The sequence below is a fragment of the Melospiza georgiana genome, chromosome 4 (assembly GCF_028018845.1).
Source record: "Melospiza georgiana isolate bMelGeo1 chromosome 4, bMelGeo1.pri, whole genome shotgun sequence".
NCBI lineage: Eukaryota > Metazoa > Chordata > Aves > Passeriformes > Passerellidae > Melospiza > Melospiza georgiana.
Genome location: NC_080433.1, coordinates 58,832,992 through 58,846,727, shown reverse-complemented (window position 1 = coordinate 58,846,727; position 13,736 = coordinate 58,832,992). Strand labels below are relative to the sequence as shown.

At 38.1% G+C, this 13,736-nt stretch overlaps 1 protein-coding gene across 5 annotated transcripts in view; it reads right to left on the bottom strand.

Moving 5' to 3' along the window:
* Positions 1-4,227: 4,227 nt before the first annotated feature.
* The window catches only part of PTPRZ1 (protein tyrosine phosphatase receptor type Z1), a 131,982-nt gene continuing 122,473 nt past the window's right edge, over positions 4,228-13,736 (bottom strand). For 4 of the 5 annotated variants that reach the window (XM_058022673.1, XM_058022674.1, XM_058022675.1 and 1 more), the window contains 10 exons: positions 13,062-13,225; positions 10,619-10,754; positions 9,516-9,662; positions 8,851-8,944; positions 8,536-8,609; positions 7,450-7,578; positions 6,889-7,035; positions 6,443-6,585; positions 5,758-5,893; positions 4,228-5,256 (listed from right to left, as the gene is read on the bottom strand). In XM_058022673.1, coding sequence (XP_057878656.1) covers positions 5,116-5,256; positions 5,758-5,893; positions 6,443-6,585; positions 6,889-7,035; positions 7,450-7,578; positions 8,536-8,609; positions 8,851-8,944; positions 9,516-9,662; positions 10,619-10,754; positions 13,062-13,225 — 1,311 coding nt within the window. In that variant the 3' untranslated portion in view covers positions 4,228-5,115. Of the gene's footprint in view, positions 5,257-5,757; positions 5,894-6,442; positions 6,586-6,888; positions 7,036-7,449; positions 7,579-8,535; positions 8,610-8,850; positions 8,945-9,515; positions 9,663-10,618; positions 10,755-12,247; positions 12,332-13,061; positions 13,226-13,736 lie in introns of all 5 variants that reach the window. The other variant, XM_058022672.1, reaches the window with a different exon arrangement.

The window sequence follows — 13,736 nt, the reverse complement described above, 5'->3', positions numbered from 1 at the left end:
AGCAAAATAGCTGTTTATGGGAGGGGAAAAAATGGGCTCTAGTGGTTATGATTAGGCTGGAAAACTAAGAAGACAGAGAGAGAAAAATTCAGCTGTGAGTGTCTGGCAAAATTTATCAGGGCAAATCAGACCATCTCAAATACATTCCTGCTAACCTAGTGTGTACAGGTGGTGACTTTCCAGAAACAAAGAAACTAATTCCATAAGCCATAAGAATTCCATAAGAGGCTTTTTTTTCCCCCTGACTTGTTTAGGCTTCAAAAAGAAAGAATGCAATTTGAAATGGAGGGGAGTCAGACACGATGTGGCTAAATAATGTGACAGACACTTCTCTTCCTTCTTGTGCCTTTGAAACCCTACTCCAGCAAAGCACAAACCTGTGAGAAGTGGATGGCCAGACATGGCCTTGCTGCAGGGAAGTATTGAAAACTAAGGCTGTAACCTATGATACCTCAGACCTAGGGGAGCAGTGGGGCCTTTGTTTCTGTTTTTAATCCCAACAAGACAATATTGCTCCTCTCCTTCCCAGCTGTGCTTTGTTTATGCTTCAGAATGAGAGAGAAAGGAGTTTAACTTTGCTAAACTCACCTTGCAGTTAGCATTTACCACAGAGAATTTCAACCTGTCTGAAATTACTCACATTATCCTAGGACACAGCAAAGAATTGTAAAGCCCGGCAAAGCATTGGGATAAAACGTTGCTAGCAAGTTTTGTCAACTGATTTTTGAAGTCCAACAATTTTTTGAAGTCTTTTATCTGATTTGTTGTACTGATAGTGATGCGTTTTTATGACTTCTGTTCACCACTTACTGCTGATCCTTGTAAAGCTTTTCCATAGGTATCAAATCTCTAAATCACAATCACTAAAAAGTTGGTGATAGCAAATGACTTGTTTTCTTTTTTTCTAAACTCTCAACTCTTCTATAATTCTTAGGAGGAAGATCACGAATCAAGTTCTCCCTGTCACACATTGGACTTCCAGCTTTGTAAAGAAAAAAGCTTAACCTGATGTTGTTTATTAATATCTTACTTTTTGCCAGAGATACATAACATCTTCTCCACACTTGACCCAGTTTGAATAGGCAGGCTATATGTCTTTTGAGTCTGTGGCTTGGATTATAAGAAAAAAATTAATTAGAATATGGCCTTTGTCTGAGAGAGGAACTGACACGCATTTATTAAAATCTATAATCCATCACAGTTGAAGATTATAGAAGATTTTTTTATGATTCTTATTTTTTTCTAGATCAGAACCAATATGTGTGAGTAAAGAGATTATGTTAAGCACTTATGTTTTAAATAACTTGTCAGCATGCTAAGATGATGAATGTGATTACAAACATCTCTGCAAGAAACTTTGAATGACAGCTGATTCCTTGGATTACAATTTTAAAATGTCTGCAAAAAATTTAGGTTGAAAGGAACAGTTATGTCAAGATGGGATTTTAGAAAGGAGGATTCCTTTTTTGCTTTTGGTCCACAGATGCTTGATGAAAAAACATAACAGAATTATTGGTCAAAAAATTACTTTTAATATACAGCTATATGAAAGTGTAAATACATTAGCAAAAGGTAACTTCATGCTTGTTATTTGATATGTGAGGCAACAAGCCAGTTTTCCAGAAGAAAAGGCTAAATAGCACACGAGATGCTAATGTGGTGAAGTGCAGAAGTACAGTATCTGCTAATAAGGTTATGGAATATGGTTTGCAATTGGCCATAAAATCACAATTAACCTTTCTGGTATGTGCACCCCTAGAGATTAGGATATCAAAATTTTTTTCTATAATTTTTTTAATAAGAAGAAATCAAAATGTTGCTGTCCTTGTTAGCCTAGATGTGCAAATGGAGTCTGTCAGCAAATCTGAGTGCTTTAGAAGAAATAACAAGGAACCCTCAGGACACCTGAGAAAGAAAATAATCCATTTTGCAAAGCACAACCATTACACACCTTTGTATGCACCAAATTTTTGCCTGAACACTGTGAAAAACATGTATGTGTAATTCTTTAAAAAAGTGCATCTTTTGGGGCAATGCACCCTCTGTGTACATTTTGAACTCCGGTCAACCCCCAAACTCTGCAATTTAAAATAGTTCTAGATCCTATTTGTTCACAGCACTTAACTCCATAAGGGATATATTGCATTTTTCCTTGCACTTAGGAGTTCTATCTCACTCCTGTTCTTCCTGAACTTCAGAATTACCAATTATGCAACCATGGCAAGAACCACAGGATTTAAAAAAAAAAAAAAAAAAGTGTAAAACCTGAATATTTTAGCCCAGAAAAGTAGGTTCTCTTTGAATTATTTAATGAACTAATTGTATCTTTGAACTAAAGAAATTAATATTTGTATCTGCAGGCACGTGGCTGGCACCTCTGGCCCAAGGCTGAGCTACCTGCCCAGATCCTGAGAAAGCTGCTGGAGAGAGCAGGGATGAGCAGCTGACAGGAGGAGTGCCATAAAGTCCTGTGGTGCTACACAGGCAGCTCATGGGAAGTTATGTAAGGGAAGGGCAAGCTCTGGTGGAGACCTTTTGGAAAGAAAAGCTCGTGAGTTAAGAAGTACCAGGGAACCTGGTAACACCATTGTGGCTAAGATGATCTAAGCAGCAGCATCTGAGGTTTCACATTTGGGTATGGGGTAGCAAAGCTAAGACCCATGAAAATAATTAGGTAAGAACCTTTTTTACCTGAAAAGAAATAGACAAGGCTGGAGAAACAGGCACTAAGGAGAATAGGGAAGTAAAAGGCACAAGAACAAGGAGAGAAAAGGGTAAAAGGTGCCTGCATGTGTATGTGCTGGCTGCTGGCCAGTACCTTCACCCATGTATGCCCTGTGTCTGACCATGGCCTTCTGTCCTGCCCCCTTCTTAAATCCTAGCCCTATTCTCTGTGTCATGAATCCTGTTTCTACCATCCTGTGTGTCTCCCTGTGTGGAACATGTGCACTGCACATTCCCTGGCTGGACATTCCCCTGCGCATGGCCATTGGGAATGACAGGGCAATCATCCTGCACCCAGCTCTGCTGGATGGGGAAAGGGAAACATCCAGGGTCCTGAGTCACATGGATTCAACACTACATAACCTCTGGGGCTGCACTGCTGTGGCTATAAACAGAAGTGGTTAAAGGTAAAAGAGAATTCAAGCACACTAATATTTTAACACAGTTTTATGAACCCCACTATGTTAGATGGTCTAGATGACCTTCAGTAGTCCCTTCCAATCTTACACCATCCCTGTGATTTGGTGATACATAGTTTTGTCTATATGATTATTTTTCTTGTAATAAAAGAGGGTAAGAGCATGAAAATGTTTCCCTTGCTAGCTATTTTGACATTCTGTGCCAGTCTATCTCCTTGTCTAGGACCTTCAGGCTCAATTCATGTATCAATAGTATGAGGATTCTTTAAAGTTTCTGCTGTTTAGATTCCTCTAAATCTAAATTTATTTTGGCTTTGTTGCAGCTCCACCTATCCTCAGTCCCACACTGCTGAGGGGTCTAGATCTATCTGCTGACACAATGAACTCCCTTACACATGCCTATCTAGGAATCAATCTCACATCAGGCCTGTCTTTTGCCATGCTTAGTTTTCATCTCAGACAGGGTCCATTATTTTCTGTGCATTCCACTCCAGAACAGTATTTCTGCTTTCAAAATTTCTATATATATGCTATACAAACTGAGAAGATAGTTGGTCTTGCTGCCCACGTTAGTTTTAAATGAACATTTTACTCCAGGCTCCTCCAGCCCCTTGGTACAATCAGTATCTTTTCTTGCCAGTTCTGAAGGTTGCAGAAAATTATTGAGGTCAATTTGAAACATTTTGGTTTTCTTGCACAGACTGCTTGCTTTATTGCTCCCAAAGTTTGGCTGTTGCCTTGCCAAAGGATGCAGCAAAGGGCTCAGCAGCTGAATGAAGGATCAGAAGCCAAGAAAGCACAGAGGTGTCTTAGCAGAGGAGATTGGGACACCTGGGACAGCCCATGTACAGACTGGGAGATGTGGGAGGAAACGCTAAAGAAGGAGCTAATGTGGACACTGTAGGCATGGGTAGGAGCAGAGATTAAAAACCATAAAAGTTTTCTATAAATATGTCTCCTGAACTTATGGATTCCATAGGAAGAACAGCTGTCTGCAAATCAGCCTTAAGTCCTTGTTCTTGTAACTAAAAGCTCTCCTGCAGTGAGACTGTTTACTCTGTGTGGAAGACTACTAAGCACAGACTGGAATATTTATATTTATTTTTGCAATACCGGGGTAAAAACAATTTAACAATGCCAAGTACAGTGTTAGTCTCATAAAAAGTTTTCATTTCAAAACATATGATTTCTAGTTCCCACAAAAAGTTAAAATCACATGCAGCTATATGAAGGTAAATTGCTTAAGATGCACAATTATATATCAGAAGACTTTGTTAAAGTAAAAACATACTGACTACATCATTTTAACAAGGCAATTACACAGAACTAGAAAACTGACTCTGTAGTAAAATATAAAAATCTACAATTATAAATATAAATTTGGTCCATGGATCACTACAGAAGTAGCAGTATTTACAGTAAGTATCAGATTACTATTCTAAATGTCTAATTGAAGTCTTAAAACGTTGAATGTTATGTAGAACAGTATCTTATTTACATTCTACTATATTAAAAGTTGCATTTCTAGCAAATGTAAATTGTTATAAATACAGCGAATAAACCAAATACTAAACCCATGACATGTTTGTAATTGAGGATTCCCTAACATCTATAAATATGGTAATTTTAAGTTAAAAGTAAAGCCAGATAAATCAAAAAACCTAATACTGAAAAAACATACCACAATTCAATTATTAGAAACACTGTAAAAGTCAATCAAGTTAGCCCAAATGTAACCATGTATTACAAGAAATCTCTCAAGAAAAGGCACACATTGTTAATGATAAAAGTTCCACAGTAAAGTTGTAGATAACAGAAATGACTTGGTTTGAGCAACCATTGGAGTCTGATTATTTATATAATGACTGGACAGATTTTCCCCACCCAAAGTATAAAACTGAAAATAATAATGGTAAACTCCAGGTGTGATTGGTGTGGTGCAGTGATGTGTATGCTTGATTTGATGTGCTAATTAAACTAAGGATTCTAAACTTTCAGCTGCGTTTCCGTCAGGTAAAGCTGAGCCATTACTGTCCATGGATGCTGAAGGGTTTTCTTCTTGTCTTGTGCTGACAAGGCTGAGAATAGCTTTGTACAGAAACTGGTACTGCTCCTGGAGGAGAAAAGAGGGCACACTCAGGATGTGGGCACAAATGGTTATTTCGTGGCACTGTTGCTCAATATTAATTAACAGCTGATGTGTCAGGTTGAAAATGCACTGTGCTCCAGAATTTTTTGTGTTACTTAGCAGCTTTATTATTTTCTGACTAATGGCTCCCCCTGTACACAATGTAAAGCACAGCAATAGGGAGCACAGTAAAGGTAGGGGAAAAAACTGTATTTTAAAAGAAATATTATATGCTGACTCGGATCCTTGTTGAAGTCAATCACAAATTTGGGGGCAGGATTAGAGTTCCTATTTGTCTGTTGGCTTTTTTCTCAATTTTTTGTCATCTGAATTCTTTCCAGGAAGATTTCTTTTTCTACAACACCTCTGGAAGACAATTTTGATTAATTCATGCAGAAACTAAGATGCAAAATTCTTCAGTAATATTGCCCTAAGATCTAATGTCACACACAGGGTAAAAAAGTGCACATTTTGCTTATTACTTACAATGTCCGTAAAGATTCCAGGCCTCATCAGATTTATCATCTTTGCTACATGGTAAACATCCACTGAATTCTCATTTTCCAGTTGATGCATCAGAGTTGTTAATGCACAGAAAGTGCCTGCTGTCACCCCTCCATGCCTTTGTAAAGTAAAACAAAACAAAACTTTAGAAACTGGGTCAGGTTTTACAGCTGGAAAAAATAAAAATTCTGGGGCAAAATGATAAGATGAATCTCTGTCATGTGGTATTTACAATATCTGAAAAAAGTCTGCCCAGCACTAGCTTAAAAAAACTTTCACACCACCTGGCTACAACTTCTTGGATTTATTTCTCTTCAGCCCTCTAATAATCAAATGCTTTGGGTCCTTCAGTGTTTCAACATTTTGTTATTTTTTGCCATTAATGAAAACCTGGAGAATGGTATGGTGCCTCATCTAAATAGTTAAGCCTTTCAGTAAAAGGCAATGAAACCTTAACTGATTTCCATAACCATCTAGAGTATCAAAATGATAAAACTGAAATGAAGTACGATAAAATAAAACTGTTTCTCTTGTTGATGCAGCTGGAACAGAGGCATCACCACTACTGTTCAGTGCAGACTTTGTGCCTTGTTTCAGCTGCTTTCAGGCAGTGAAAGGATGGTTCTACAGAAAAACATCAAAGCAAACAGAAGAATGCAGTTCTTACTCATCATGTACAATCATGGGCCCATCACGGCTGGAAGCTTCCTCTTTGATGATGCTGATCAGTTCAAAAGTTTTACTAATGGGACTATCAGGATTTGGCCATTTTGGACACTGAAAATGCCTCACTTCAAGTACATAGTCATCCTAAATGATTAAAAAAACAAACAAACAAAAAAACCCATAAATCAATTTTGTAAAAGATTGACTTTCTTTATTCTTTTCCTTCACCTTGTTCCAGCTCCAGCCTCCAGGGGCAGAACCTCACTGCTGTGGGGGTTGGACCACTCTATTCATCATGTCATCATATTGCCTTATAGACATTACTCCCTCCATAGATGTTTCTAGGACATGGATATTTTATCAGTAATTTAGCATTGAAAATGTAAAAAATGTGGGCATTACCTTTAAAAAATCAAGTCCTGAGTTATATGTTTATGACAGTGTTACCTGTGTAGCTTCTAAAATAAAGTCTTGGATTATGAGCTTCTCCTCGTTAGACAGACACTTGTGTTCCTCAGCAATCATAGTGACTTTGAAACTCTCACAGTTTATAGGCTCATCTTTGTTTGGCCAGTACACAAATTCATCTTCAGCCTCCAGGAAAAAAAAAAACAAAATTGGAGTCATAAAGGTAAATAATGTTAGGCTCTTAAAATACAAAATCCAACATAATAAATAATGTGTCATATATATATTAAATCCAGCCATCTAGATTTAAATTGACAAATCAATTTTTCAGTGGGATAACACTGAAACAAACACTGTTGTTTGCCTCCTTGTATAAATTGTAGAGGACTGATTCCATGTTTTCATTCCAATCACAATCTGCCTAGACAAGGATTTCTAGATTTCTGCTAGATGACTTCGAGATTTTACACTCAGCTTGGTATTATTAATTTTAACTGTTTTTTGCAGAATCCAAGCATTTTCTCATATCCTGCATATTTCAAAATGGTAATACTAATAAAATTCATACATAAACTCGTAACAATCAGCCACAGAACTCACCATATTCTGGCTATCAGGAAGCATGACTATTAACTGGGCATTATGGTCCCATATCATTCTCCAGAAATCCTTGATAGTGTGTAGTAAGGGATGCTGAGTAATAATGAATTCATTACTTTGATAATAACCCTGCCAAAAAAAAAAAAAGACAGATTTGGAATTGCTGCCCAAGTATTAATGCTTAAAGGAAGCTTCTAGTGGACAGAACAAGAATCTAGAAAATGCATTGCACACTTGTTCCTTTTTTGGCTCCCTGCAAGTAGTAGAAAAATATAAAAGTTCCACTGAAATATTTTCTTTGTGAAAATGATAGATTTAATTACATTGAAAACATTTTTAAAACTTAAAAAAATTAATAAAAAAAGGAGAAAAGGCATCAGAGGAGACTCAAACAGCCAACTCAGATTAAAAATATATTATCCATGATTCCAGAAGAACTGAATACCTAACCAAATAAAAGAATTTTTGAAAGATCTGCCAAATTCCCAAGCAAGATATTTTGTACAGATATCTCAGGTCAATCTCCCACCATGAAAGAGAGTTCCTATGCAGTAGTGCACCTAAAAGATCACAGCACAGAGATTTGCCATCTCTTTCCTGCCTGTCCAGGAGGCATTTACTCCTCCCACTCAGCTATGGAAGGGGGAAAGAGTTGAAGAAAACCCAGAGAGTAAAAAGATAATGGAAAGCTGGTGAGCTATGGTATCTTAGGCTATGCCAGCTGCAAAAGCACTGTAAGATGAGCAGGTAGGAAGACAAACCACAATAAAGCCATTAAAAACTAACTTGCTACTTAACACATTGAGACTTTTAGTTCATCTCAAAAAATCTTTCCATTAAGCATTTAGCTTTACCAATTTTTAAAACTATGATGTGGTTTCTGTTTCTACAGATTGTTAAGATGCAATGCACTTAACCAAACTTAAAGCCAGTAATAATGGTATGAGTACTTCTGGGGGAAGTAACTCAGGCAGAGTGATAATGGAAGAAAGGAGCTTTCAAAATCAGGACTGCACCACTCTAAATCAGCCAAATGGCAGCTCTGAAAACAGCTGTTCATTGTTTTTCACCAATATATTTACTCACCATAATATAGGAAGCATTGATGTAGTCTGTGCCTTCACCAGACAGTGATGAGATACCCACTCTAGATCTTTCCACTGTAAAAAAAGTTATGAATTCAGAAGCATGTTGCAATGACTCTTACAGCAATTATCTCACATCTCACAGTAATTATAACACTGGGCTCCATCAATTGGGACAAAATGCTATCCAGCCATCTATTTTGTTTTTCTATGTGAAATTCATAATTCACTTCTTGGCTGTAATGTTCTCTACAGAACATTGCTCCAAACTAATGCAGATGTCTTCAGTTCTTGTTGAGGATTTGAAGAAGCTTACCAGGAATGACAGATGAGGTTCGGTTCTTTTCTCTGTTACACTGTTTGAGTGCAGTTGAATAATCACACTGCTGTGTGTTAGACTGGCTCAGTAACTGAAACAATGAAGTTAAAAAAAGGTCAGGTAACTGCAGAAAAGCCATTCCTTCATAAGCTGCATTAAACAGAAGGGTGCCTATATTGCAGGTTTGTTGTCTCTCTAAACTTTAGTTATCTAGTTATCTGTCTAAACTACTTAACACATCACCAGAATATTTTTTCTTCACTGTTCTTAGCAGTTCAAATTATTCTTGAACCCTAGATCCATAGCCATATCTTTGAAGGTGAAGTCTGACATATCTGCCAGAATGGTATCTTTCCAGACTGCTGTTTTACCTTTGAGATCTACCTGCAAAGGCATGTAATTAAATTTTCCAAAATCTACTTACTGTCCTATTTCTCATGATCTCTTTTCTGTGGATTTTTTGGGTAGATTCCTTGTTAAAGAGTATGCCAATAATTCTGTCCCATTGACTGCATTAATTTCATAAATTTAATCTTAATTTAGGCTCAGCAGTTCAATTTTAGGTAGAGAAAGCTGATGAAAGTTGTGTTGAGATACCTACTTTTAAGTCATTCAGGTTTACAAACCCAAAGATTTTCACACTATTGTCTCAGAGAGCTCACCTTGAATTGTTTCTCCAGCCTGGTCTTTCCTGTTGGTCCGGGTATCAAGAGAGCATTAACGTAGGCATGAATGTGAGTCTCAGGGACTTCTGTTTCTTTACTGAGTATGGCTTCCACCAAGGCATCATGAATGAAGATGTACTGCTCCTAGGAAAACACAACCAAACATCTGAGCTCTCATGACCTTCAGATTCCCCTGGATTCCTCTGGTTTAGCTGCCACTTCTGATGTGGTCAGTATTTTTTCACAGGGTTTTTCTCAAATGTGATCCCCTATAGCAAAGGCTGTCCCTCTGCAGTGGCAGTACACACATTACAAGCACAATTGACAATTACACTTGCAATACATACATACACATCTATATATGTACAATTTAATACCAAATCCTCACTACCTGTGATGTCTCACATTAACAGAATAGAGGTAAAAATGCAAGCATGGCCTTGAGGAAAATTTTCAAGCCAGTCCTACCCCAGGTTCCTACTGCTATTCTCTATTTTCTCTCTCACATCCTTTGGAACAAGTGCCCTAGCTGTTGATTAACTTTTTTTTTCTATTGAAAGGCACTGGGGAATCTAACCACCTGTTCTTGAAACCTGAAATAGACTTTCAAATGCCCTGCTGTTGCCCTTATTGTTTTTACTTGGTCTTTCAATATTCTATATATAATCTTCAGTTTAAAGCACCTATATATCATTTTCTGTGTGAAATAGCTTTTTCAGCATATTTTATTGCCTAATATAAACTATTTGATGAGGTTCAACGAAGATCTGAATGCCTGACAATGGTGCTTCCTCACAAAGCTCCATGACAAAAATACAAGTCCTGCCAAGAAAGCACTGCTGCAGGAAGCATGATTTATACAGGCTTCCTTCTGAGTCCTCCTTAATAAACAGACAAGAGCCCAAGGAAAGGTAATTTCTAATGCACTGCTCTCGGTGTGCCTAGAAGGATGTCTATAAAACCAAGGGAAGCAAAAGGAAAATCTAGTCTGGTGACTGGTTTCTGTCTGTCTGGTGGTGCCAGCAAGAGGATTGTATTATCTCTCCTCCTGCTAACAGAAAGTTTGTAATAGTCTCATGCTATTTGTATTTTATTCTTACCTCAGTCTGCACCAAGTAGTTCCTTTGGGTACGTATGTGCTTTAAGAATCCAAATATGTTGACTGTCCCTTCATGCTGAATTTGCTGCAGCATGCTGTCTAACACTATGTATGTGCCTGTCCTTCCAACACCAGCACTATAAAACAAAAAAATGGTCTTGAGCCTGAAATAAAACACTGATGTATAGAACTTTTCCATACACATATTTTTTTCAACAAACTGCTGCATACGGAAAATTTTCCTCTACAAAATGAATTTATTATATGATATACTTTGTTAAAGGTTCGAGGCTAGTAATCTTCAAGATAGTAATCTTTTTCTTTGTGCAAGAATAGACCTAAAGATCATTTTCTCTAGTGATTTTTACATTTTTGGCTGAAACAGAACTAAGGGATTTCCTGCAGGTCTGCAATTTTGAGCCTTGATACTCCTTAGGATGCTTTGCCAAGTATATCTACATAAGGTGGTATATGTCAGCACTTAGGCACAGTTAGTACGTTCAAATTCTTCTAAGTTGAAACCCCACTTTAAAGCAAAAGTTGCATTCTGCAACCCACTACAGTACAGGAGATTTCAAAGATAAACCCCAGGAAATGGCAGAACTGTTGAGAGTGTATCTGTAAAAGAAAAAAGCTTAGTGCTCCTTAGACAAAGTTAAGATGGCAAGCAATGTTTGAAAACCTTTTTAACAATGGGAAATGGAGAAGAAAGTGTTAATCAACTCATTCCTGTTATGAACTCTGATTTACATAGTATAAAATCAGCTGTATCATAAAACTATAGAAAAACGTTTTCATTTATAAAATATCTGGGTAGGAAGTACAAGGTCAAGAGGTCAGTCTTTGTTATCTAGCAATATATGGGAAGTTGTAATTCCCCTCTAAGATATGAAGGAACATTATGTATACTGTACATGTAACTTGAGAGCAGCACTGTGCTGGGTCTGCATGGTCCCCTGTGGGCAGATCCAGCTCAGCCATACATGCTAATTCAGTCATCTCATTTCTGCCACAGAGGCGGCACAGAGCACAGGTAGACTGAGATCAGATTGCTGTAATAAACTGTCTAAATAAGTATGATATGAAACCCAAAGGTCCAGGTTGTTAATACCCTGTTAGACACAAAGAAGTACAAAGATTACCAGACACCATCTGTACTTGTTATGAAAGACAAAGCATGAAAAGTACCAAATAAAAATAGCTACAATAAATTTTATCAATCTCATCATTTGTGTCTTCCATACAGCCTGTAAATATAAATAAAATTTATATTTCAAACATGAGATGATTCCTTTGAAATTCCATACTGCATGTGGTCAGTTTAGCTAAAAACTGCACAAAACTGCCTACAGACAGAGGTGAGTTATACCTGTGACCCAAGTGAGAGGTCTGACTGAAGCCACACAACTTACCACCGTTCACTTCTTAAATTGACTCCTAATGTATTGCCAATATCTCAGTAATATCAGACTTGAAATTTTGAATTTCCCAAGAACAGCCAGGATGTAAATAGCAGCAGAATAACAAGATATGGAATTTTCATTTTCCAAGCTAAAAACAGATGTCAGTCAGATTAGATCGTCCCACAAATAAAATATCTTCATTTGCAGCATTTGTGAGGTGACTTTACCTGTTGGCTTTCTCAGTGTCAGCTCCAGAAGGACAGAATTCATGAGGAGGTTCTCTTTCCAAATGTTCCATCAAAGGTGAGGTACTACAGTGGAAAACCAGAACCTGCTTATATATTTTACAATAACCCGGTCCTTCATGGGCATTGTGAAGTCATTCCAGGCCCTACAAGCCCTATTTAACCAATTTTCCCTGAGCTGCCAGTTCCAGAGAGCACTGACAGAGCGCCTGCCTGCACACTGCGGCACATGCAGACCTCAACCGCTCCCCAGAACGCTCCTCCTCTGCACATGACTCCTAGAGCCCAGAAAAGGTTAACAACAGCACAGTTGTAGTTCAGCCAGGAATAGAGAGTCTTCTCTTGTGCACAGAGCTCCTCTTAAGATTACAGAGTATCCCTGCACCAAAGAAAGCATGAGCCAAAAGCATCCTAACAATACATTTGCAGAAATGAAACAATTATCCCCACACGTGTATCTGGTAAGCTCATAGCATTCAAGACAGCAGTACAGAAATGTGAAGAAAATAGAAGTAAAAGCAGTTTAGCCAAAAAAAAAAAAAAAAAATAGAACATAGTGCAGAGAAGCAGCATCATCTTGTTTATGGAGATTTACAGATTTACAGAAGTGGCACAATTGATTAGTTGGCCTTATGAAGGAGAGAAATATCAGATAAGAATATCAGCTAAGAAGTTAATCTTACTCCATCAGGAATTGTTAAATACAAGGGTGAAATTTTGCTTAACCCACCACTGAGAAATTCTTTTCTTCTGCAAAAGAAAAGTGGAGTGAACCTTACAGCACTAGAAAGCACACCTGCAATGAACCACAACAGGCCCCACAGCGTGGCGCTTCGCCTGCGACGCCTTCCGCACGAAGGTGAGAACGGGCAGGGAATATTCTGGAACACCCATGTCAGGCCACTGGGTATAGTGGTACTGAGTCACTATGCGGCCACTGGACCTCCCTTTCTGGGAGCCCTGCAACAAAAAAATAATTGCACATGTAAGCAGCCCATATCTTCCTTCATTTTATTTCCATACCTGATGGTTGCTGAACTAGCACTATATCTGGCTCTGAATATCCCAGCCTCCAAAGAGAAGGGGAAGGAAGGACCTGTGGTTCTGTCTTACCAGCCTGCCCACTGAGTGGGAAAATGACCTGACACTGTCTCAGAGAGCCATAGAGAAAGATTAAGAGCACTGGAGGGTAACAAATTACAGCTGCTCAAGAGTCACCAGCTCTTGCTGCCACTCCCCCATCTCTGCTGAGTGAACAGGGAGAGTAGGATCCATCTCACCCAGCTTTAGTGATCTACAAGGTAAGGAGCCTTGTGTAGGCTGCTTTTCTAAGCTCCCTTCCTCCATGGCAACTCAGAGGCAGGGATGCCTTCAGAAAGCAGGTCATCTCATTCAGAGACTGATTCCTAAAATAGGCAGAATAAATTAATTAATAGTAAATGCCAAATATTATGTATTAATTATGCAGAGA